The sequence below is a fragment of the Perca flavescens genome, chromosome 22 (assembly GCF_004354835.1).
Source record: "Perca flavescens isolate YP-PL-M2 chromosome 22, PFLA_1.0, whole genome shotgun sequence".
Taxonomy (NCBI): Eukaryota; Metazoa; Chordata; class Actinopteri; order Perciformes; family Percidae; genus Perca; species Perca flavescens.
Window position 1 is genome coordinate 14608869 of NC_041352.1, and position 25146 is coordinate 14634014.

General features: G+C 40.6%; 1 protein-coding gene across 2 annotated transcripts in view; it reads right to left on the reverse strand.

Moving 5' to 3' along the window:
- The window catches only part of prex2 (phosphatidylinositol-3,4,5-trisphosphate-dependent Rac exchange factor 2), a 90884-nt gene extending 72771 nt beyond the window's left edge, over positions 1-18113 (reverse strand). For both annotated transcript variants that reach the window (XM_028569094.1, XM_028569095.1), the window contains exons 1-3: positions 17662-18113; positions 1309-1380; positions 145-267 (exon numbers count right to left, since the gene is read on the reverse strand). In XM_028569094.1, the coding sequence (XP_028424895.1) occupies positions 145-267; positions 1309-1380; positions 17662-17799 (333 nt within the window). In that variant the 5' untranslated portion in view covers positions 17800-18113. The remainder of the gene's footprint in view (positions 1-144; positions 268-1308; positions 1381-17661) is intronic.
- Between the last annotated feature and the right edge of the window lie 7033 nt (positions 18114-25146).

Consider the following 25146-nt stretch of genomic DNA (forward strand, 5'->3'; position numbering starts at 1 on the left):
ATGAACAAAGGATTATTGGAAACAGACTTTGCATTGATGTGACTGAACTATACGAGCTTGGACAAGATGGTGACATGATAATCAAAGGTGGCGAGATTACTTTCAACTTGCAAGAGAGTAAGGGCAGTCACATGTGTTACTTACAAAGTGCAAGAAGCAGCGCCCAATTTCATGGTGAGCATGAGGTTCCGGCTGGAGCAGCTCTTCCACCATGGACAGGAAGTCTTTGTGAACAGCAAGGATCTCCTCGATGTTGGAGAATAAAACCTATGAGATGTAACAAATACATAAAGTGCATATGTGTCCGTTTAGAATATTTGCCAGCTGTTTTTTCCTCCAGTGGTGTTCCTAAGATTGCCCGAATCAATAATTTGGCATATACTGCTTTTTTGTGGCCATGTGGCCCCAGGCGAGGGAATTTCCGAGGCCACGCAATAAAGACTGAGGTTTCTTTGAAATGGGCATCTTGGCTTTAAAGGTCTTTGATATTTAAATTTCAAACATTATTAGAGATATTTCGACAGAGAGGCTAAAAAAGAAGCACATTTTTTAAGATCTGTTGTATGGAAACTTTGCTTTCATGTGGTGTTGACTTCTGCTCCCTTTTATGTCCTTTTTGTGGTGATGTTTAAGGACAAAACAATGCTGACTCTGGATGGAGGAAGAAGCTAGTGAAATATAAATCATTAAACCAGAGAAGTCTTTAATGGGTGTTGTAAGGCAAAAATAGTCTTTAGTGATGCTAAGAACAGCAAGAAATCTGGTATATTTCCATCAATGCCTTTGTACTCCAAAAGGACTGGATGCTCTTCAGCTGCTTGGTGACGTCACAGCCCAACCCCGTAATGACCCACATCATTCAAACCCTTCTCTGTACAGCATGTTCCCAAACAAAACCTAGCATGAATAGACATCTTCCAAAACATGGGACATGCAGTAAATATCCACTGAATGTGTATTTACCTTCAAAAGTAAGCAAGCTCACTGAAACAGTCCCACTCCCACTGTGAGAGAGCATCCTTTATTATCCTCCAGCCGGAATCACTTATAAATAGATTATATTTACAGCTGCTTCCTGGATCGCCCGCTACTTCTTTCTCCATTCAGAACTTGACTATTTTAGGTTAGAAGAGAACCCCAAACAAGGGACCCACTTTATTTAGTTTCCAATGTAAGTTCCTGTGTTTTCATTGATCAGGTTACTGTTATGATAATAAGATCTGTGTTCAGTGTAAAAGTCAATTGCCCTTCATATTTTTTTTACAAATCTTAACTATGCCGCCCCATACCTCACAGTTTGACCCTCACCTTAACGGTCTCCTCTGTGATGTTCTTGTCAATTTTGGTGGCTGCATACTGGTTGAGACGATGTAGAAACACCTGAAGCAGAGCAGAAAAGGAAAGAAACAGTTAACACTTTTGAACTTGCCCTGGGATTAAATTACGTTTTGGCGTCTGATGGCTTGCACCTTTAATGAGACAAACAAAAGAATAGATTTCATTCTTGGTGTGCAGCTGCAACACTTGGCTGCCAGACCAAATCGGTAACCATCACAATGGACCCCTGAAACACAATCTTTTGCACTGGATGATAAAAAAAAACATAATAATTGCAGCTCATGGTGTTTCAAAGGCAATGTTAAGTGGCTGGGGATGGGAGTTGGAGAAGCCAATAGTTTGTGAATTGAGATGGATGGGAAGTGCTCTTACTTTCTTCGGTCCCTGAGGACGCTGGTTCCCAGGCTGCTTCACCGCACAAGCCCTCAACAACCCATTTAATGCTTCAGGGCACTTTCTGAGAATGGCAAATTAAGAAGGTGTGCTTTGAATGTATTCTTAAAAAAGTGACTAAGGAGAAATTAGTCATTTTCTGCACTCCGCCTGAGGGAGAGCTTTTAAAAAAGAAGACATCCATCAAGGTACCAGACATGAATCTTTGTGTTTATGTGTGCAATGCTTGGGATACAGTTTGGCAGACATAAATCTATCTTCAGTAGAAAGCTCTGTGGAAAACAAATTGGTGGCATCGCACTTTGATATTGATTGATGCCTGTGCACCTCACTTCGGGGAAGCTATGATGAAATCCAAAGCAAGGCTTAAAAATCTAAAGCTCTCATGAAATATAAAGTCCAAAAGAAATTGCATTTAATCCCACTGAATTTAAGCTTCATCGAACTCGATGTTAAGCAATAACAACGTTTTTGATATTCATATTGGTGTCAAATTTGAATGAAAGCAAGTTTTAAAAAAAAAAGTCCTTGGTGCAACATCACAAAAACACATATGTGTGTGATTTGGGTTTTGTCTTGCCGACATTTGTTTTCATTTCCCATGTCGCAAAACTAACTTTATTTCCAGTATCCTCCAAATGACATAAAAGGCAGTAACTCGAGCCAGATAAAACCAGAGATGAGATCTCTAAGTAGAATGAAGTGTGTACTTGGATTTTATTATGCCAAATCTGTCTGCTAAAACCCAGTGTAAAGACTAACAACACTGAAGATAAATAAACCAAATGAAACATGACAACATAATAGGCGGCACAGAGACCGTGCTACAATATAAAACATTCTTACACAGAAAAACCCTTCAGCAGCACAAAGCTTCATTTCATGGTCCGGCATGACACAAACCAACAGCAGCTCCATAAACACATGACCAACGCAATCAAGCTCCACGCTGAAAGGCATTGTGATGCATAAAGTCACTGTGAGTGCAGTAAGAAGTTACATCTGTCTTTGCAGTTGACCCTAACCACGGACGTCCCTTTACCGCCCCACCGAGGGCCATAATGCCATCTGTTGTCCAGCAGGCAGCCTGACCTGAGCAAGCCAACATAATACAACCACAACACATGTAAACAGCTTACTTTAATGAGCAGACAAGCCAAGAATATTGCTTGACACCAAGATCTAAGTGAGTATTTGGGACTACAGTAAGCTTATTGCAAAGTTTCCCTTGATTATTCGTGAACAGATGGAAAGGGGGCGGGGCTAAATCAGTGAAAAACCTCCATTACTAGCTAATTACAAAGTCATGTTCTGTTAAAAAAAAACAAAATGACTTGAAGAAATTACTGAAATCATCTTAATCACAATGTATTGACGTCAAGCAACACTTCAAAAGGAACTGTAGAAGTGAATGTTTGAATCCGGGCTTGTGGTTGGAAAAAAAAGAGGCTTAAATAATCAGCCTCTTTGTTGTAGGCCAACTCCATGCTGATTACCATTCTGTAGCTGCCTTGCAACTCTGCCACTCACAAGCATTAGCATCTGATTAGCAAGTCTAATATGTGCAAACACGGAGCAGACTTCGACAGGCATGACAGGTCTTACAGTACAGGACCTTAGCTGAGCAAAAGTAGTGCTAATTTGCAACAAAAACCAGCTTCCTATCATCATTCCTATCATAGATGCGTGACATCAAACATGGTCTCATTAGGGAGTCTATCACTTCAGTTTTAATAGTGAAGAGTCTATTCAACAGGACATAATCACTATATCTGCAAAGCACCAAATATACAGTATATCTACAGCTATGGGGGGCTCAGTCTGAAGTAAAAAATATAAGGTGCACACTGCAGATGCTTATCAGAAGTAAACAACATAAGAAAAAAGACAAGGCATAATGGAGTGCAGGAGCGCTTAATCTGGTTGGATGGAGATAATAAATTCTGTTATCACCCAGAAGACAAAATAATGTTTGTTCTTGTCACACAGAAGTGATGGTGTAAAATTAAAAAGCTCTTTCATGCAGTTTTCGGGTCCACCGCAGAGAAAACAGACTCGGTCACACAAAAGTCTGAACAATTCATTTGAAACCCTGTTCATGTTATTCCTAGAATTATGGACAGTTCAGATTGGATTTGTGGAAACAAACACGTCTCTTCCAAAGAGACTGCCAAAACTGCCTTGTTGTTGTCGTTAGGAGACACGGACAGTGAACGGGAAGCTGACTGACTGTCTGGATTTATTGACACAGTAACAGTACCCAGGGTGACTGTGAATATAAGCCCACTTCCAGGTTTGTACAGTACCTGACAGCGCTGCATACATAAATGCACGGCTCATTTGCAAAAAGCCTAAATGTAATGTTTCTAGCATTGTACGAGTCGTCCAAATCCAGTATTGTAACTCAGAGTCAGTGGAACGTCCAGGGTGTGTCTATTGATTGCATCACAGAGCAAAGCATCTGTTCTCTGGTTTAAAGCTTTGGTATTACTAACTAAAAACTAATTAAATTTAAGGGATGAATTTTACACAAAAAAATGTTGAAGAACTGAAGAACTGCTGAAGAAGTCATGACTTTAAAAAAAAAACATTTCTACTATGGTCCACCAAGGTAACTATCTTTGTCCTCATTCTCAGTAATGACCAGTTGAATTCCAGAGGGACACATTTTGTTCCCTAGGACTGGATGTGCTTTGTAGCAGGAATCCAACATGCCTGGGCACTGGCCACTGCTGAATCTCAAGCAGACTTCATTGCATTTTAAAACTCAAAAAAGGAGCTGTTTGTGATCCATATCACAATTTTGGTGAACAGAGATGGATAGACATTTTAAACTGAGTAGAAAATACAAAACAAGTCATTGATTTTGCTACACAAATGTAAGTTTATGAATATTCTTTGAGGTTTAAATAGTGTTTTTTTCCCTTTTAAGATACTCTGAAAAATTATGAGGTAAAGTGATGAGCTCAAAAGACAAAGAGGATAAAAGAGTAGGACAACAGCAATAATTTATTTACAGTTTAATTTCCATTTGCCATTTAAGGAAAGACTTCTTTCCGAAATGGCACACACACGCACACACACACGCACGCACACGCACACGCACACGCACACGCACACGCACACGCACACGCACACGCACGCACACACACACACACACACACACACACACACACACACGTCACTCATCTAAAGAGTGTGAGTAGCTACAGATTTTTAAAAATGGCAAGGATGTTCTTTTGTCCATCAGACATTTTCCTTTCTACTTGTTGGACATACAATACACACGTTTTCTATCCTTAATCATGTATCAACACAACAGCATTCAATAAGAAAGAAAACTCTGTCCAAAAGTCTTTTTGTTCCCTATGGTCCAGGTATAATGACCTGGATTGTCACTCTGATGGCTGAGGAGAGACTACACATTTAAAAACCCCATTCAAGTTTTCATCATTTCACAGAGCAGATGGGTGCGATGAATAGATTGGTCCGATCACTGCGTGTGGCCCTGGTGTGGCCCTACCTTCCATTAATCAACACAAGCTCACATGCTGTGGGCAACAAAGCTGTGGTAGAAGAAATCATGGCTGTACTGCCTGACGCAGCAATGCTCCGATGTGATAACAATCTGACCTTTACGGTCACACTAAAACTGAACTCAGGTTCAGTTAACAGACCTGCAGGCCACATCATAGACCTTTCCATCACCGACTTACTGTGACTCACTGGACTGAGTGGAAAACAGGCCTTGATCTATCAGTGACAGCTCGCTCAATAACTGCAGTTTGCTGACGTGTTTGCTGAAGCGGCCTACAGGAGGGAGGTGGCCAGTCTGGTGTCATGGTGTGAGGACAACAACCTCACCCTTAACACGGACAAAACAAAGGAGATGATAGTGGACCTGAGGAAGAAGAGGAAACCTCATCGGCCACTGTACATCCGGTGAGCTCGAAGTAGAGAGGGTAAGCAGCTTCAACTACCTGGGCGTCTACATAAGTGAGGACCTCACTTGGACACTTAACACCACACAGCTCGTAAGGAGGGCTCAACAGCGGCTGTATTTTCTGAGGATGCTGAGGAAGTTTGGCATGTCACCTAAGATCCTCAGCAGCTTCTACAGCTGCATTGTTGAGAGCATCTTGACCAGCTGCATCACTGCGTGGTATGGCGGCACTACTGCTATGGACCACAAACACCTGCAGAGAGTGGTGAAGACTGCAGGGAAGATCACCAGGACTCCACTGCCCTCTCTGCAGAGCATCTACCATCGCAGAGTCCACAGGAGAGCCAGCTCCATCTTCAAAGACCCCACCCATCCCCAGCATGGACTTCTACCCTCAGGTGAGGTACAGAAGTTGCAGGACCTCCAGACAAAAGAGCTATTTCTTTCATGCTGCCATCAGACTAAACAGCAGATAAGAGTTTATACTCATAACTGTACTCAACTGTTTACATTTCTACAGTTTGCACATTCATAACTTGCACTATTTACATTTGCACTGTTTACTACTATTATTATTATTATTATTATTATTATTATTATTATTATTATTATTATTATTATTGCTGCTTTATTTTTCACATGCTGCCTTTTAAAATTGTTTTATTTTGTATATTTGTAGTACATACTGTAGATTTTAGCATTCTGTGAACAGCAAAGGAAGAATTGCATTGTACAGGGAAACATGTTTCCTTACTGTGCATATGACAATAAAACTTTGAATGTGTTTATTGCTCAGGGTAGTTGAAATGATGTCCAGCCTCCTCTGGACTTCAGTGTCATATAGGAAAGGAAAGGCAGAGGGGTAACAAAGTGGCTGGGGGTCTGTTTCCATGTCGACAGAGTGTGTGCTGAGCCAACCTAGGTCAGAACATTTTGTGAATGGACATTATGCAATGTTGTCCCCCCGGCAACTCTCAACCAGTTAGGAAAGATACAATCAGCGGAAGGCTGGCCATTCCTACTGTATATGTTGTTCTCTGTGTTCAGTGAAACAGATGATGATTCACATCATAGGAGTTTAGCAAAAACAGAGGTCACTTGCTTCCTCAAACACATAAACTAACAATGACATAACAAAAGAGACAATGATGGACATTCTTGCACTTTGAAATAAAGTGTGTGTACAGTATATTTGCCAAACCAGAGCATGTGCTTGGGTCAAATAAATATGCTATAGTGAATATAAAGTGAGTGGAAAAGAAAATGAAGAGAGTGCAAGAGGAGTTACACACGTTCATCACATTACATAGCCAGCAGAACGGGCTGTGATGGGAATACAAATCCAACCCTGAGAGGAAAAGAGCACTAAACAGATCCAAAAGAGCAAAATGATGCAGCAAATTGCTTTGATTTAAAAAAAATAAAAAATAAAAAGCTATCTAGCTGCTGCCATGCTACAGAAATTAGTTTGAATCAAGTACAAAGCTAGCCTCAAACATCTGCTAATGCATTCAAGTTAAAACCATTGGAGGAGTAGGCGGGAACACGGGGACTGTTTGATGTATTACATGCAAAACAACCATTTCAGGTCCCTGTGGATCGATTGGTTCTACTGTAGAACACTATGCCCTCCTTGAATTTAAAAGTAATGAGCACCTATATTAAAAAGTAAAAAAAGCATTGCAATGTCAGCACCATTTTAAAACTTCTTCTTCTGCTACCAAAGTTAAATTGCTTTTTTGTGGTGATGTGGGATCCATTGCTAACAATTGAAATAGGTCCAATCTGAGATCATTGGCAGTGGTCACCAGTATAAACTCTGGAAGATTGAATAGGCCTTTCTCGGAGTCTATTGGACAAAATTGCCTCTTTTGTCCACTGATGATTCACTGATGTGCTTTGTTGTCCTGATTGGAGAGCTGGCAAACAAACACACACAAACATCCTGTGTTTATACAAGAATTGATCCACTTTCATTTATATTTAGTGGTGTAAAAAAAGTGTGTATAATAAATGTATAGGAAATATTACCACACGTGTATTCAAGTGTATTCTAATCCACCATCTGTAAAAGTATCCTCTCTTGTTAACAAATGAAAAAGACTAGACAAAGATAATTAATTGCCGGAGATGGAGACACAAACAACAGCTTCCACACGAAAACGCCCACTGTAGTGAATCACTAGACTGTGAAGGTATGCTCATTAATGTAACAGTCTTTTATAACGCGTGTGTGTGTGTGTGTGTGTGTTACATCTGTCCCCCAGGATGGCAAACTAAAAACTAAAGCACTGTGATAACAGGTAAAGGATGGCATGTAACAGGTGTGCTAGCAGCTCGGCACCCTCAGGCAAAGCTCTCGCAACACCTGAGTCTCTGGATTTGCTGTGTGTGTGTGTGTGTGTGTGTGTGTGTGTGTGTGTGTGTGTGTGTGTGTGTGTGTGTGTGTGTGTGTGTGTGTGTGTGTGTGTGTGTGTGTGCGTGTGTAAATGAGAGAGCAGCATTGATAGAAAGATACAAAGCATAAAAACAGATAGAGAGGAAGTACAGAGGGAAGGAAAAAAAGGGAGCCTTGTTTGGCCTTGTTAACACAACAACCCTGTAGGGAGGATACGGGGCCTTTACCATACTTCCTGCACAGAGGAACTGCTTTTAAACCGGAATTCAACATTGCAGGGTTGAAGCCTTCCAAACACACACCTACTGTATGTGTATATATATATATATATATATATATATATATATAAATAAATCTTCCGCCAAAAAGTCCTGACCAGAGACAAACAGAGTCAGTCTGATGCTGCAAACAGACAGGGGAACATCCGAAAAGAGAGAAAAGGCTCTTTGCAGTGATTCTCTCCCATAAGCCAGGCACCTCTTGTCTTCAGGGAATGTATACAGGAAACAGACACTCTTAATGTAGCAGGGAATGTTAATATGTCTATCTTGGGAGTGGCTATTAGTGCTCATCTGCCCAGCTCAATGCAGGCTCTCTGTTTTTAATTAACAACAGAGGGCATAGTGTGTATTCACTTTACAGGTTCTTTGAGTGAACAAAAGCTCATTTATCTTTGGAAGACTTTCATTTTAGAATTCAGGCAGTCTCTATGAGCACCACATGACTGAAATAATACCGTAGTTGAAGACGTTTCTTTCTTTCTTTCAATGGAAAATGCAGGAACAAGCTGGCGTGTAAAGGAAACTAAACCAACTAAGCAATGTGCTTTGAGGCATCTCCAAGACCTCACTGTTGTCGGCTAAGGGTATAGAAAAATTCTTCTCTTAGATGTTGATTGTCCTTTAAGTGACCCTGGCATGTAAGCCAATACATAAGCAGCTGGAATGAAACAATTTATCCACTGAATATGTCTGTGTCCAATGTCTGCGCCTGATTCCCGGTGAGCTGCTTGCACTGCCGTGAAATGATCATGATGCTTGAGGTCATGTCCGTTAAACTGAATACCTGACAGAATGGGGGTCTATTCAATTTCACCCGTCACAGCACTATAAATGACGGACATCTTCCGCATATTAGGAAGATCTTTTGACTTGTGAAATTGGATATGAAGCCGTGAGACCAGCCTCCAGTGGATAACAGTCTTTAGAGACCTAATCTGCCATGCTTCCCCTATCTTCATGTGCAGTCAAGCAAACCATTACTCATTGATAGCTGACAATTCCCATCAGACCCACACACCAGCACCTTGTATTGATCTGCAATATGACTAAGCAGAATCATCAGTCTCCCAATCTGTGGCACACTCCCAAGCATGACTAGGGTCACTAGGGATAGATCGATTATCAGGCTGTTTTTTTTTTTTTATCAGGCCGTTTTTTGGCAGTTTGCAGATTATCTGTATCAGCGTTTTATTTGCATGATAATCGATAAAGTTAATGAATTAAAAAATGCGCTACTTTGGCTCGGCTACAGCTCTGTGTCTGTCCCTCTTCTTCGGTTTCACTCACCACTGAGTCTGACTTGATGTCCCGCCCACAACACTATCTGACTATCTTTTACTGGGTATTATGTTGAAAGTTTCTCATTTATTACATAATTGCTTAAAATATTTAAAACAAGGTTTTGTGTTGGAGTTTGTAACATTCCAAAATCTTAATTTTAACTTAAAGATTTTAATTTTCACTGTAAATGCATATCGGTTCCAAATATCGGTTTTAACTGCTAATAATCTGTATCGGCCTTGAAAAATGTCACACACCCAGACTGTTCATCTGATTCCCGTTGTTCATTTGATTCTCGTCCACTGGAGGCCCCGGTCTGCCATCCATCTCAGCAGGACTGGCAAGAAAAAAAGAAAACCTGCAGCGTCAGCCTCTCTCACACTTAGAACCGGACGCTGTCAATTGAGAATTGAACAAGTGCTTTGCCAGTTTCTCCCCCACTCTCCCTGTACCAAAGGCAAAACTATTGAGAGCATGCCCACCCGTACAAATACCCCCTCCTGCCAGGGTTCTGCTTATCATGCCTCTTTTTTTTGTCTGTGAATGGACAGAGCAGGAGGCCCCACGCCAACATGGCTGCATCAGAGCAGTGTAGACCTCAGCTTGATTTAGTCCACTTATTCTTTCAAATACGCAAGAATGGAAACCACTAATTACATTAACTCCTTTTATTGTAATTGAGTCAAGCTTACATGTACAATTTTATATGCAGTATTTTCCTTTTTGCTTATAAGTGTTATCAGTAACTAGCTGCTGCCCCAAAGTGGCCACAAAATAAATGCATGCAGGTATGACTTAAACTGACAAACCTAGCAAACCTACCCAACAACACCACAAATGTCTTACTTTCTCCTCAAAATTGATCATGATATGGTGGCGCACACAACATTCTATTAGGGTCTGACGTAGAAAGCCAGACTTTAGACCTCATATTCATGGTCATTTTTTGGTTATCAAGCTATCCCTTTTAGGTGTGAAACTAAAGTGTCTGCACACATACTGTGACTTTAGACTAGAAAGAATGTGAAAGCCCAGTTTAAGACCTAAAAGTGGAAAGTAGAGGCTTACTCACTGTCTAGGGAAAATTGTTTCAGAGACTGAAAATAAAACAGACAGAAAGAAAGAAGACATGAAAAGGATGTCTGAAGACAAGGCATGCTTTGAGACAGAGACATTTGTCTAACTCTCAGAGCTCCTATAGCAAATCTCATTCAAGTGCTTAATTAAATAATTCAGAGTGAAGTGGAATTTTCCATCATGTCTGGCTGGGCAGCTCTGAGTGTTTATAGATTCAGAGCCCAGAAATGCTGGATGGACAGAGACATGAACGACATTTAAAGTGTGAGTTTAAACCACAGAGAGAGAGAACATGCAAACGTGTCCATTCTGGGGATACTTTATTAAAATTGTTTCAGAATCAGATTTGAGTAGATTGGGTAAATTCTTTCACAAACAATAACCGTAATCTGTCTGATAAGCAATAGACAAGCATTTAATTAATTTGTAAAAAAAAAAAATTTCAGTGCCATGCAGAATTATGGCAATGCCTAAGCAGGTTTGAGAGCACTAAACAGACACTGCAGGCATACTGATCTGAGTAAGCATGTGTGCATGTCTGTGTGCGTGTGCGTGTGCGTGTGTGTGTGTGTTCCCTGCGGCAGAGCATGCCAGCAAAAAACACAGCCCCCCTTGTGGCGATGACCCCTTCACACTCCATGAACATCCTGACAAGTGTCTACCGTAGTCCCGCCACTCTTCTACTTATCGCACGTGAGCACCATGTGACCGGGCAGCTGGCACTGGCCAAATCAAAGGCTGCCTTCTCCTCTGGGCAGCAGCATAGCACCAACTCTGCCTCCTGAGTTAAATCCACTCTATAGGTTCAATGCAGGGGTCCTTGCAGCCCTATCACCTATGCAGTGTGTGTGTGTGTGTGTGTGTGTGTGTGTGTGTGTGTGTGTGTGTGTGTGTGTGTGTGTGTGTGTGTGTGTGTGTGTGTGCGCGCTGAAGCAGGAAACATGGAGAACAATGTAAAGACGGGGAGGGCCAGGAAGGAAGGAAATCCTGCTTGAAAAAAGGCCTCTGAGACAAAAGCAAGAGAACTCTCTACAGTGCAAGAACCTTCTTGTGGGACTTAAACGATTTTACACTGACAGAAAGAAGGTGTAAAACTAATCAAATAGAAATCAGTTAAGTCATAGGCTAGACTAGACTATACAAAAACCAAAGTAAAAACTTTGTTTTTCTCTAACTAATGCTGAATGTCTAGCTGGAGCAGCAGTTTGGAGGCTAAGCTAACCAGCAAGCTAAGCTAACCAGCAGCTGGCTGTAGTGTCATATTTACTGTACATACACAAGTGTGGTATCGGACTATCAGTAATGAACTATTCCATTAACAAAAGAAGCCAAATGCATTAAGGTGAAATGTTGTCTAAACTAAAGCAATATTACAGAAACTTTGCCCAATTCGGTTCAATTCAACATTCGGCTCTCAGTGCATATTTTGGTCATGCTAAATGTTTGTGGTTCAACACAAGCCCTACACACAGGTCAAAATATTGGAAACAATCCTTTAAATCAAATTACATTAACTCTCACTCTTTTTGAACATTACAATATTCCAATGTTCAATATTTCTACTAATTCCACAACTTGGATGTAGGCATACATGTTACCTAATATTTCCCCAATGGTAATCACTTTGCTCAATTTGCTACATCTAGGAAATGGCTAAATCTTCTTTTCTTTTTTGTAAAGATGAATGTATAAAATATCAAAATGCATGTAAAACACAGAAGCTGCCAGAGCAGAACTGCTCAATGAGAAAATAAAGGCTAATCCTACTCAGTGTTTTTATTGATTTAATTGGACTCAAGGTTGATGCAAAAATCTCAGAAGGAGAGGGCTCTGTTGCCACTGAGCTAATCCTCCTATCATTCATCTTCAGGCTAGTTAAAGACAGATTTATCTTTAAGATGGGGCGCTAAACAGGTTTAACATCTACTGATGCATTGTGGCACAAAAGGCACAAAATAAACATGCATATGACCAAACAGAGATACAGTTTATTGCATTTACACTTATAATCAGGCAGGTCGCTTGTGTTGTGGCTGTGGTGTGAAATTGACATGCAAGTGAGCCACATCAATAGCTCAGGGGCCTCATACTGTGGACAGACACAAGAGAGAACCTGTCTGTATTCTCAGAGAGCAGAGACTGACCAAATCCAATTTAAAAGAGTCAAGGAGAAAAACATCTCACTTCTGTCTCTGCTCCCATTTCTTTCTTCTGCTACTCTCTCTATTTTACAAAACACACACATATACAAATAAAACAGGAATACACTCAGCCTCTAGAAGAAGTTCAAGATTAAGGCCAGACAGTGATAGGGAAACACTCAGCTCTAGCCTGGTATGGATCATAATGGTCACCTTTGCATAGAAAAAAAACCGGAAAAAATACACTTCTTGTCAACACAGCATCCAAATTAATCGATAGACCATATGCAGTTACTGCTCCCTCTGGGACACAGTTCTGTAGAACAAGAAAGAAAGAGCACCTTAAAGAGAGGTTTGAGGTATATGAAGGGTAGTGTGCATAAGAGGTAGGTGTGGAACGAGTAACGGCATGATGGCGTAATCATAAATGAATAAAGGAAGTCATTAAGGAAGAAAGAAGAGAGCAATCAGGGCAGAAACAGCAGCCTGTGCGAATAAACTGCTTTCTGTGGAATCTCTTATCACCAAATGCAGCCCATTATGGAGACTTACTAATGTAAGCAACTGTAAAAGGCCACTGGCGGGCTCTAAGCACCCGCCCTTAGCCTCAAAACCAACCAATCCAAACACACCAACATCATGTGAGCACACACGTGGAAACTTATCTGATATACTTAAAAAAAATATATATATATATAAATAGCTAAGTAGAAAATGTACAAGGGGCGATATCATGTGGCGTCAGTCTCATTACACTAACATAAACAACTACTGCAATGCCCTCTTTAACCTAGCATCTCCTCCTCCAACAGATCTTAACATTTCTGGCTTCTGACCCCTAAGACATAAACAATTTAGCTTTAAGGTGTGAGTAAAATACTACCTTGTTCATAGTTTTAGTTCAATTCATCTCAGTTAATTAAGGATTTATTAAAAACTAAAAGTACAATTTTGCTTCCAACACAAATATAGCATGCCTCCATATATAGCCTGATACTGCACACGCCCAGACACACTGAAAGCTTGGGTTTTCTCTGTTTACACATACTGTATTTGTTTGTGTGTTTCCATCAAATCAGGACGTACCGACTATCAGCATCTTCTGTTCCTGTTTCCATCAGAACACAGGAGGGAGTTGGATGTTGGCATGGAGCCTACAGATTAACAGACAGGAAAAGGATAGGAACAAGAGGTCCTGACCTTTTGGGTCATTAGCTGTCTGTCCCCCCCCACCCTCAACCTGACCTCCTTTAACTGCCAACTCGTCATATGCTACAAGCAAAAGAGTAAACTTCTTGGTCGCTGCTGGGCTAATCTGACTGTCCTGGCCAAGAGGTATACAAATCCAAAGTCTGTCAGAGAGAGACGCGGAACCTCTATATACAAATACACAGAGGGTTCACTTAAACACCTGGGTTCCTGAGAGCCAGGAAAATATCCTTCTTGGCGGCTGCTTTCTCCGTTAGAATTGATTTCACGACTTCCTGCAGCCATTTTCACTGAAAAGACACTACTGACTTCAAGTGGCCACCAACATGTTTGTTGACAGTTACCTCTCCACATAAAGTCCAGAATATAAAACAAGCATAATCATATGCAGCTGTATTTAAAAGATGTAAGAATACACATGCAATACTTCTTACATTGTATCCCTTGATGAGCAGTTGTTTTGTAAGAGAATGACAAGAGGGTAAAGAGATTCCACAGCATTGCAATGTCTCAAACCACATTAATTTCATTTCAATTCATGCAATAGAGATTAAAAATGTTTTAAACATTACACTCTGTGGTTGCTTCATAGTTAAACAGGCTTATTTTGGGGAGGAGAGGAAGGCAGCAGCTGAGGGACCACTTAATGAACTGCAAACCTCTTTGGATTGGAATATATTAAGTTAACTTGTGGCTCAGATCTCCCTCCAGAATCAGGACATAAAAGATGTCCTCCATTGTCCCGTCTTGCATTCTCCCTCCTAAGTGCTTATCGTGCAAGCAAATGGCTTTCAATCTCTCTATCAACAGCAAACAATGTCAGAGACTATGCAAATTATTTCATTTGACACTGTGACTAGAAAAGAAGAACTGAGAACTGAAAACAAAAACTGTAGAAAGGCCTCATTAAAATGACTGCTTACATTATGTCTTGATTTGTTCCCATCATTTAGACATTTCTAAGAATGACTATCATTTTATTGGCTCGTAGCTGTCCAAGATAAACACCAGTGTCCACCGCCACCAACTGTCTCCAGCTATAATTGTTCATTATGTGAGATAGGCCTGATATTTTTTAAACAGCTTCCCTAGAGCCTTCCTCTCACTGTCCGACTACTGTGGAAGTTTAGTACACACAGTTTGAAAAGTGGTCCTTTAATCCAAAGAAAGTCAAATTTAGACTTTCCAATAATGACACCTTCAAGATGTAATCTGCATATTTTCCCACGGGAGGTTAGGTACCGCCACACAATAGGCTCAGACTGTCCTGGGACAAATTGCTCTAATCATCCATGTTGTTTTCTACTACCTTAATAGTAAGGTATGTCCGAGGTGCATTGTGTTAGGGTCCCACAGATCAGCAGCAACAATCTCTGCTCTACAGTTCAACTTTGGCTACTGACCAGCGCCTCATTGTTCCCCAGCATTTCCTAACCTCAGAGGAATTCCTCCTCCAGGAAATATGGTTTACAAGAGAAGGCACCAAGCCCAGCCACTTGCGGAGACTCAAGCCCCCGCCCCCCCACCACCCTTCACCCTCCTGGCAAAATCTACTACTATGTGATCAGCTCTACCCTTTTCCCTTCTCCCCTCAAGCAATATCCCGTTCAACTCTCTCCCTGCTGGTACTCGGAGTCCCCTGGATTATCCCAACAGGGAGTCGCACAGAGGGGGGCCGGGGTGTCCTCCATTCTGACCTCCAGACACACAGAACCTTGTGTGGTTCATAGCTGGTTCTAGCGTGGCAGTAGAGGAAGCGGGGGAGGCAACCGTGTGTTTGTGTGTGATCAGATGAAAGTCTTTAATATGACCCCTCTCCGCAGTGGGGCTGTCTTTGATCATCCTGAGCATCTTCCACAATACTTCCTAGGACCTACCAGATGATAAGACAGTGGATAATAGTGACTCTTTGTCTTTTTCTCTCACTTTCTAGCTTCTTTATTATCATTACCCAGCTCCAACACGCAGCTAAACCAACAATTGCAATCTTTCGATGTCAGATCTTAATCTGATGCATCCATTCCGACATTCCTGGGCCAGAACAGAGTTGCCTTGTAAGGATCAGTCACTTCTGAAATGAATCCCAGTTCCAGCACCACAGGGGAGATAAAGGAGGGCTGGCCGCATTCCCTAAACCCCCCACCACCAGGACAGAGGACACATTCCCTCATGTAATCGCCTCCTCCATTTCTCCAGTGATGCCACTTCTAAGAAAAGGGCAGATAGAGCTCCATTCCCACCCTGGTCCCTCTGTCCTCCATTGGAAACATCTGGACAGTGGGAGGGAGGTCAGGGTGTACACAATACATGTGGTCTGGGAAATAGCACTCTTAATGACACACAATAAGGCGCCCCTTTGACCTGACTTCCCCGCAAAGTTCCCATCTCACTAAGAAGATGAAACTGCTGAGAAAATACAGTGGAAGCCATCCAAATTGCAAAGTCCAGATCACATCATATCAGTGTTATAAAATCCTCAACAGCTACAGCTTTCTTTGTCAAATAAGACTTGATTACCAACTGTTACACAGTAACAACTTATCACAGCTTTCTGCTTTTAACCGGGAGACATTTCCAATGTTTCCCTTCCCTCCTGTCTTTGAGGTTAGGTGTTATTTTATGTAAAGCGGATGAGATGACATCCCATCATTCGCAGCAGGAGATGTATTGCCAGCTGAGCGCCAGCTCCAGTGGTTCTCATTTGAGTCCACCTGTGCTTTGGCAGAACTCCCCACACTTCTGGATTTGATCATAAGTTGGCAAAGGAAGCAGCAAAATACACTCACACTGTATTTTCTATGCTGTGTGTGAAGTGGAGTAATTACATGGATGGAATAGTCATGCTGTACAGCACAAGTTACAAGCCTGGCTGTTACAAAGACACAATGAGCTGAAATACAGATGTAATTATAGAATTTTTCCTGATGAATTTCAGCTCTTTTATTAAAAGTTGATTAAAAGTTGCTTTCTAATATGGAATGATTGCAAAGGTTGATTTATAAACTGTAACTTCAAGGTGTAGCTACATGGTACAACACTGCCAGAATAGAAAAAAAAAATAAATACTGAATGGTCATTTAAAAAAGAAACATATTAGATTTTGTGGTATATCTGCATTTTTAATATTCAATAATCTAGTGCCCCAAACGACTTGAAATAGTTTCTGATCAGACAAACCACATGTGAACCTCTAACAGCCTATGAGCAGGCTGAGAAGAGGATTAAACATCCCACTGGCTGTGCAAGAACTAAAGCTGTGCCATGTCTCTTCGTGCTTGCTTTCCCAATTTCACACTTGCAATCTGAAAAGTTAATATCTCCATCAAAAAGATGGGTTCAGAGAGTATTACAGGTAAAAGTTGATTGTTATGTCAGGCATCCTGCTGACATTATTAGCATGCAGGGGCGTTTGCACAGGTTATTAAAGTTAACATCTAACACTTAACGTTAGTAGACGAGTTCTTGCTCTGAAGCCCGATGCACCATGCATACTAAACAGGCTGTTCTGTGTTTGTTTGCTTGCTTTGGGTTTTCATTTTCTTGAGTAAAATGTGCACTTTTGTTTGCCCGTCTCGGGTTAAAATGATTCTCACAACTCACCGAAAGAAACTCTAGTGTCCCAACGTAATCCCGTTCGGTCTTTAAAAGTTCATTTAGGACGCACACTCGTAACCGGAGCTGCTTCTCCAAGTCCTTCCCGCTCTCAGCTCTGTGTTCATTTCTGCTCTCCTCAGTCATGGTGACTAAATTAATGCTTAACCTTATTTCCTTCGGCAAACGTTTCGCATCACAAAACAGGTTTCAGTTGTGTAAAGTTTGCAGCATGGTAAACACTGAGGGCAACCGGGTCGGTGTCTGCACTGGAAGTCAACGGAGAGTAGAACAACAATTCCCGGATAAAAACGCGTGATAAGCAAGTTTAAAAATTAGATTAAAAAAATTGGAAATTAAAAATGGAAACGACTCAACAGCGCGATACAGTTTAATACTGAGCGTGACTGAAGAGCGTGCAACAAGTGGATACCAGTTAGAACGTTCATGTGACTCCTAAATCTTCATCCTAATCCAGCCTCCCAACAGCCTAACGCAGAGGAGGACCAGTGTCATGGTAGCCACAGTGCATGCGACGACTTCCGCTTGGTGTTTTCAGTATAAAACTGCAGCAACAGGTTTTGAGAAAACAAACCGACTCACACATTCAACCAAATACTTTTTATGAGCATACAGACGACCTGTAGTCGATTCAAATAAAAAAAACGTTGAAAACGACACTCGGGAAATAAAAATTAACCCTGACTAAATTAATGCCTTGGAGTAGCCTACTTATTTTTTGCTGTATCATTTTAATTTGAAGAGACCATTACAGTACTTCTGGGATTATTGTCGTAATCTCCGTTTGGCTTGACACTCCTGAATCCTGGACGAGACAGTTATTAAACTGCATGTTCACAGACTATTATAACGTAAAATGTCCTAACCTCATATACTACATCATAAACCTAAAGGAGTATCACTTAGGAGAAAATTACACAGTTTATTTCTGTAAAGATCAGGAGAATGTCAGATAAAAACCAAAGACAGTAGATCAGCACAGTTTAAAATCTTACTCCATTTCACTCAATCCCAATCCACTGAAATGTTTGGGGTGATCTAATGGAGGAAATAAAGTGCTCCTCACTTGTTTGAGAACTCCTTGTCCTTGTCAGTGATCCTGAGTTTTGCCAAGAAGACCACGTAGAAACCATGTCACTGCAAAGGTTAACCATGTAAGACAATTATGTTGCATTCATTTAATTGATTTCTTTCTCCTTGTAGCCTGGGCGGCTGTGGCTCAGTGATAGAGCGGTTGCTGATCCCTGGCCCTGATCCCTGGTCCTGCAGTCCCATGTCGAAGTGTCCTTGGGCAAGACACTGAACCCTGAGTTGCCCTCAATGCTGCGCCATCGGCGTGTAAATGTGTGTGAGTGTTTATCTGATGAGCAGGTGGCAGCCTCGGCCACAGTGTATGAATGTGTGCGAATGGTGAATGGTTCCTGTTCTATGTAAAAGTGCTTTGAGTAGTTGTTAAGACTAGAAAAGCGCTATATAAAAACAGTCCATTTACATTTCATCAGTTAATGAAGTTATGAAACACAGGCATAACAACTCTGCAGCAATGCCATCAGTTCTTTGGATAAAACTCATACAATAAGAGAACTTAAAGAACAGGGGTAGTCACAGATGGGCCTGCATTGCATCAGACCTAAAGTCCTTCTCCAGTCATAATGACAGCTCTCTCAACAGACTGTCGCTTCACTTTAGTTTCCTCACTGGTTGAGCTTGCACACATGTTCAAAGCACTTTATTACAGAGATAGTGGGAGAAATAAGATATTGTGGACTGTGAGGGTCTGGGACTCTGCACCAGCCAGATCTTAGATATTAGGGGCCTCAAAGAACCATGTGAGGTTCTTTTCTCCTAATGCGATTCATAAGAGATGGTTGCATTTGAAACACATTCAGACCTTTTTCTTCCAAAGTACCATCAAAATAAAGCTATTAAAAAGCTTCTTTTAAAAAAAAAAAAGAATTTGATTTAAGATCTTTCTCCTAATTAAGCACAGCTCATCTTTACAAGCTGGTAATGTGAGTCCTGTCAAGATGCAAAGAAACACACACAAAGACGTACAAACATGCAAACAGTCAGAGTGTGAAAGACATTTTCTGTCTTTACTACAGCATTACTTATCTTGAAACCTATTTTTGTTATACTATGCTGGAGTAGAGTTCACAGCATTAGTTGCGATATTTCCCCAGTAATAGAACTTTTTCTCCATTGATTTGCCGGTCCAGTCAAAGAGACTGAGGGGAAATGACACAATGTTGAAGGTATTTTAAAAACCTTAAAGATTCGGGGCTTTTGAGAAAACCTTCGATGCTTGAGCCCTAGAAACCACCCCCTTGCTTCGCCCCTGTCTTGGGAGGTGAAAGCTATGTTCAAAATCCATTCTTGCTCCCTGCTAAAGCTGCAGTGCAGGAACAGGAACTTAATACGCTGGTTAAGTGTGTGTATATATTGAATTAGACACAGTCAGAATCATTTAGCGCCTGGGTAAATAGCAGCACAATCAACACTAGAACAAGCTTTAATTTCACCAGCCTGATAGTCTTTTGAGGGGATTGTAGGGGAGCCATTTGCAGCCTCCAATACTGATTGGATTAACGTTTCAACACGTAGGGATGCAGTTTACTTCATTCTGCAGAAAATGTATACACTTTGTTCTGTGACATTCTGTTTTTATGTATCTCAGCATATTCTGGAGTGTAGTCTGTCTATAAAAGCACATTCTACAAAAGAGAAAAATAATCCTAATGATGACTGCTCCCATAATTTATCAGCGCCAGAGGGAGTCTTTACTTTATAGAGCTATTATATGTCTCAATTACAGGTTAGTGTCAGTTTTGTGAGACGAGATGAGGACATGGCTCTTAAACTTGAGTAAATGTTGACATGCAGTATACTCTGGTGGTTTAATGTAGTACTGCATGCTCTGGGTGTATTTCCTGATGCTAAAGTTATGTGCTGTACTGTACTGTTTCTTTGCTGCCACCAGAGAGCACTGTTGTTTTTGACTAAAATACTGCTTCTGCTACGAATCAAAGGTTTTCCATCAAACAGAGCTGTAGTCTGTAGTCATAATGAGTCTATTTATTGACAAAGCCCTGACAAAGTCTGAATGGGCCTGGGTCCCAGTCTGACAGTTAATGTACTAAATCTGGGTCTTAGTCTTGAAAACATTTGAGAAACCTTGACGACATTTGCGGTAGGCCAACTTAATTATGGTTTTATATTAGCCATTCCAGTGCAGGTAAATTTCCAGACCTTCAACTTTTATTGCCCATGACTTTGGTCTGTGGAACTAACTTCTATTATTTGAGGTTTAGCTGTGGTGACTTGCAGAATGCTGCCAGGAAGTGTTCTGTTCTTCCCATTGGAAAAGGAGTGTCAGACTGACATAAGCTGCCTTTTCTGATTATTTGCTCTTAACATCTAACATGAGTGGTGATAACAGTGTTAATTTACACTAATATTGACATGTTAGTCCTTATTCCACACATGTGCCTTTCAGTGAATCAGTGTATGGCAGCCAAAGCCAACATTCCTACATCATATCATATCATATCATTCCTGTGCAGAGGTGATACTTACTTTGAATGGTCTTAATTTCATTTTGGCCTGTCAGGCCAGGCTGCAGTGTAGGAAAACACATATCGTTATGCTTATCAATCAGATAAAACCTTTTCCTGGCAGATTTGTAATGCCTGTACAACAGCTACATATGCCAGTTAAGAAAAGGAAAACAAGATATTTGCCAAAAAAAGTATTTCTATGTTATTGAATGGTAGAACCACAGCCTTGAATGGGCAAATATTACAAAAAGGCTATTCATATCCCGCTTCAGGTCATAGGAAGTAACAATCTCTGCATTATGGTTAATCTGCACTAGTTCATATTGCAGTGGTGCGCAACATGCAGTCAAGATAAGCGCTTTAATAAAGTCCTGGCGTGTTGCTAATTTATATATTATTCTTAAAGTTTTGTAGTTAACCTGTTTTCCCCTCTTTCTGCCAAGTTTCTGTTTCCTGAGTGACTTATGTGAATACAAAGTAGTGATATCACTATCACATGGATACCACTTACATCCCTGCAGCTATTAATCAAAATCTAGTAATAAGTATTATTACTGTATAGATTCCCGGCATGATTTTCAGATACTGTGGTAGAAATAATAAGGCGTCTCTCTAATGAGAAATTGAGATCAGTTCTCAACAGGCATAGAGGGCACAATATGTTCAATCAATGGTATGAGAAAGACATTAGGATTATCAATGATTTGCTGTGAGAAAAAAAGTTTAATATTAATTCATCTGATTCAACCTATAGGTTATATGGAATACCTTTAGCTTAATTTTTCTGCTTTTTCTTCAAATCCACAGTTTTCTAAGATTTAAAATATACCATCTCTATGCAATGTGGAATAAGTTTTGTTAAAAATGGGAGGAGTAATCACTTTATATTCCTTTTTTATAAACTCTCTTTCCACAGAATCCACTGAAAGGAAGAGAGACTTGGCAATTTAACTTAGTGAGGACGATTGGAGTAAATTTAGTTAAATCTGTGTTTATTTGTAATTGGCTATGTGAAACACTTTTCATATATTTTTATAGACTTTTATCACACCTTCAATATTAAGCAAATTCAATTCCCTCTCTAAGTTACACACTGCCTCCTTTGTACCTCGTGTTTGGTCTTGTCACATGATTCAATCTTTTTGGGAGGGTGATTCAGCAACATTAATTATGTTTTCCAGTGCTCTGTAAATGTTCACCAACCCCTTTTCTCATCAATATTTATAAGAGGACATTGGACCTATTTAATTCTGAACTTAAATTTTTGCTTGCAAGATAAATCTGAAGGGTTGCAAGATTTGATAGGAAAACAGAAAAAAACTACTAAAACCACTAAAAATTATTTTTTTAGATGTTCCTCTTTTTTCTTATGAATTACTGTATTATAATAGTTTTACCTTTTCAGACAGTCAGTTTTTTTTAAATGGGAAAACTCACTCATTTCTCAATGGACTCAAGGGTTGGGAATCACCCGTTAATTCCTTGGCACCTTTTCTCTGCTGCCAAGGCCCCCTGTTCTTCATTTGGCCTCTCAGTCCCAACTTCACTGATTTCTATTACTGTAAGCAAGTCTTTGAGCGTTGTAATCTAACACATGGAAATGTGTGGGCTGCAGATATCTAAGCAAAGCTTAGTGTAACTGCAAACAAAGGTTCTCTTCATCAAGATTATCTTCCCCTAAATTCTCCATTTATGGTGAGAGTGACACATTATTCTGGCTGCCAAATGGTCCACTTTGTGCAGCCCCCCAGACTGTGTGCACCATCTTTAACCGCCTCTGTCCCCTCTACTCATTTTCTTTACTTCTCCTCTCAGGGTCAAAAAGTCATAGATGTGCACTCAGGGTCAGCTGGGATCAATCAGATCCTGCAGAAGCCCTAAAGGCATCACAAAGAGCTGCAGTTAGCCCCACAGATTGACCAGAGCCCCCCATCAACACCACAACCACTGCAAGCCCCGCTCTCTGACTGCATGCTTATCAAAGAGCTCATTCACACCCCTCAGCGCGGTTTGAGACTCACAGAGGAACATGGTGATTTATTGGACCTCGGTGCCATTCTAAGATTGTACAGAAAGATGCTTGGTTCTTCACCTTCCCACAGACCACAGCCCAAAGCAGTGCCACACGCCCAGGTCTGCGTTCCTGTGTGTTAAAAACAACACAGAGACCATCACACTGACTCCCGGCGTTGCCCTCAACCTACGTCTCCGTGACCAACACATCACGCTTAAATGACCAGCCAATTTAACAGCCTATACATGCAAGCGTTTCAACTCTTCCCACAAATCCCTGAACATGATATACATGGAACGCAAAGCAAGCATTTTATGAATATGCTTCTGTGTGCGGCGGTCGTGGTGCTCAAAAACACTTTCTGGGTTTATGTTATTTTTTGAAAAATAGCTCAGTCAGAAAACCCCTCTTTAAACCTTGGTACATTCAATTTACGATTTGACGAGATTTTCCAATAAAGATGTGGATTTTTTTATGGTGTCTAAACCAGCAATGTATTCACTCTCTGAAACATCTTTGATGTTATTCTAAATTGCCCTTCACATATGTATAGTAAATAACAAACTAAGATCCCTTTAACCCTTGAGTTTGTTGACATTGGCTTTCCTTCCTTACTTGTTTGGCATCCCACAGACCAAACTGCTATAGGCATGTATAAAAAATAATATTGATAATAACTGCAAAATAATGTATTTCCTTTTTTTCTTTTTATCTTACCTTATTTAAACTATTGTAAATATGCAGAAAATGATGACTCTTCCCAAAGGGACCGCACATTTGATGAAGGTGATGAAATACAGAAATGACCATAAAGCATTGTTATTTCACCAAATAAGGGAACATTTCATTCCTTTTGCTTGCCAAAAAGTCATACGCACAAAAAAAATTTACAGTATGTTATTCCACATGGTGACGATACTTGTGTTTGGGGTCATGTTGTGAAATGGTCTTATTCCCTCTTAAACTGCCGTTAAACTCCAGTTACAGATATCCAAATAGACTTATTTGGGATTTGGGCTGAGTAGCTGTATATAAGGTAAAAGTCAACACTAAATGTAACCATGCTTTAAAGCTGAAGCCAAGCAGAAGTAATGCATCATTTTCTGAAGTGGGCTTCTGAAACATGCCATCCGTTCCAAATCATGTTTTGTTTTTAACAATTCTCATTAAAGTATAGGAAAAGTCATGAAGTATCAAGGCGATAAAACAATATTGAGTGTGTTTAATAGCTAATGGCAAATGGCTGCAAATCTACTGTGAAGTCTTAAATCACAACAAACACACAAAGAACATTTTTATCTCAAAGCCATTTGCTATTAGTCTCAGGTTTGTATCATCAATAAATCTTTTGGCCCATCCTGAGTTTAGAACTAAATGCAAGAGACAATGAGCCCACTTCACAAACTCCATCCTCAAGTCATCAAATTATTTATTGCTATGCTGATTTGAGCACCTGTGTTCTGCAAATATCATTATCACAACTAATTCCACTTCTTCTTTGTGCAATGAAGTACGTGTTGTCAAAAACTGCATACTGTAATGTCTATGTGCAGTGAGCAGGGAGCTGTTTGGTGTCTGTTGTACAGTAACTGGGTGTAAAACAGGTGGTGCAATGTTGACACTGGAGAGAAGCATGTGAAAAATGTGCTGCTGCCATGCAATCACAAAAGGAAAAGGCTGGCAGTTGACTTAGACATTTAATCACTGTGTTGCGTGATAAGTAGAGGATCAAACGGAGGAACGAAAAGCCTGGAATAACAGGGAGAGCCACCTTAAACTTCACAGAGGGATTCCTGGTGGAGCCACGCCAAGGCACTGACAGACCTGGTAGCTGGTTATCAGTCATGGCTTTGAGGTGAAGAGGTATAAGCGGACAGGAAGCCGAGAATCCAGGAGCTCAAT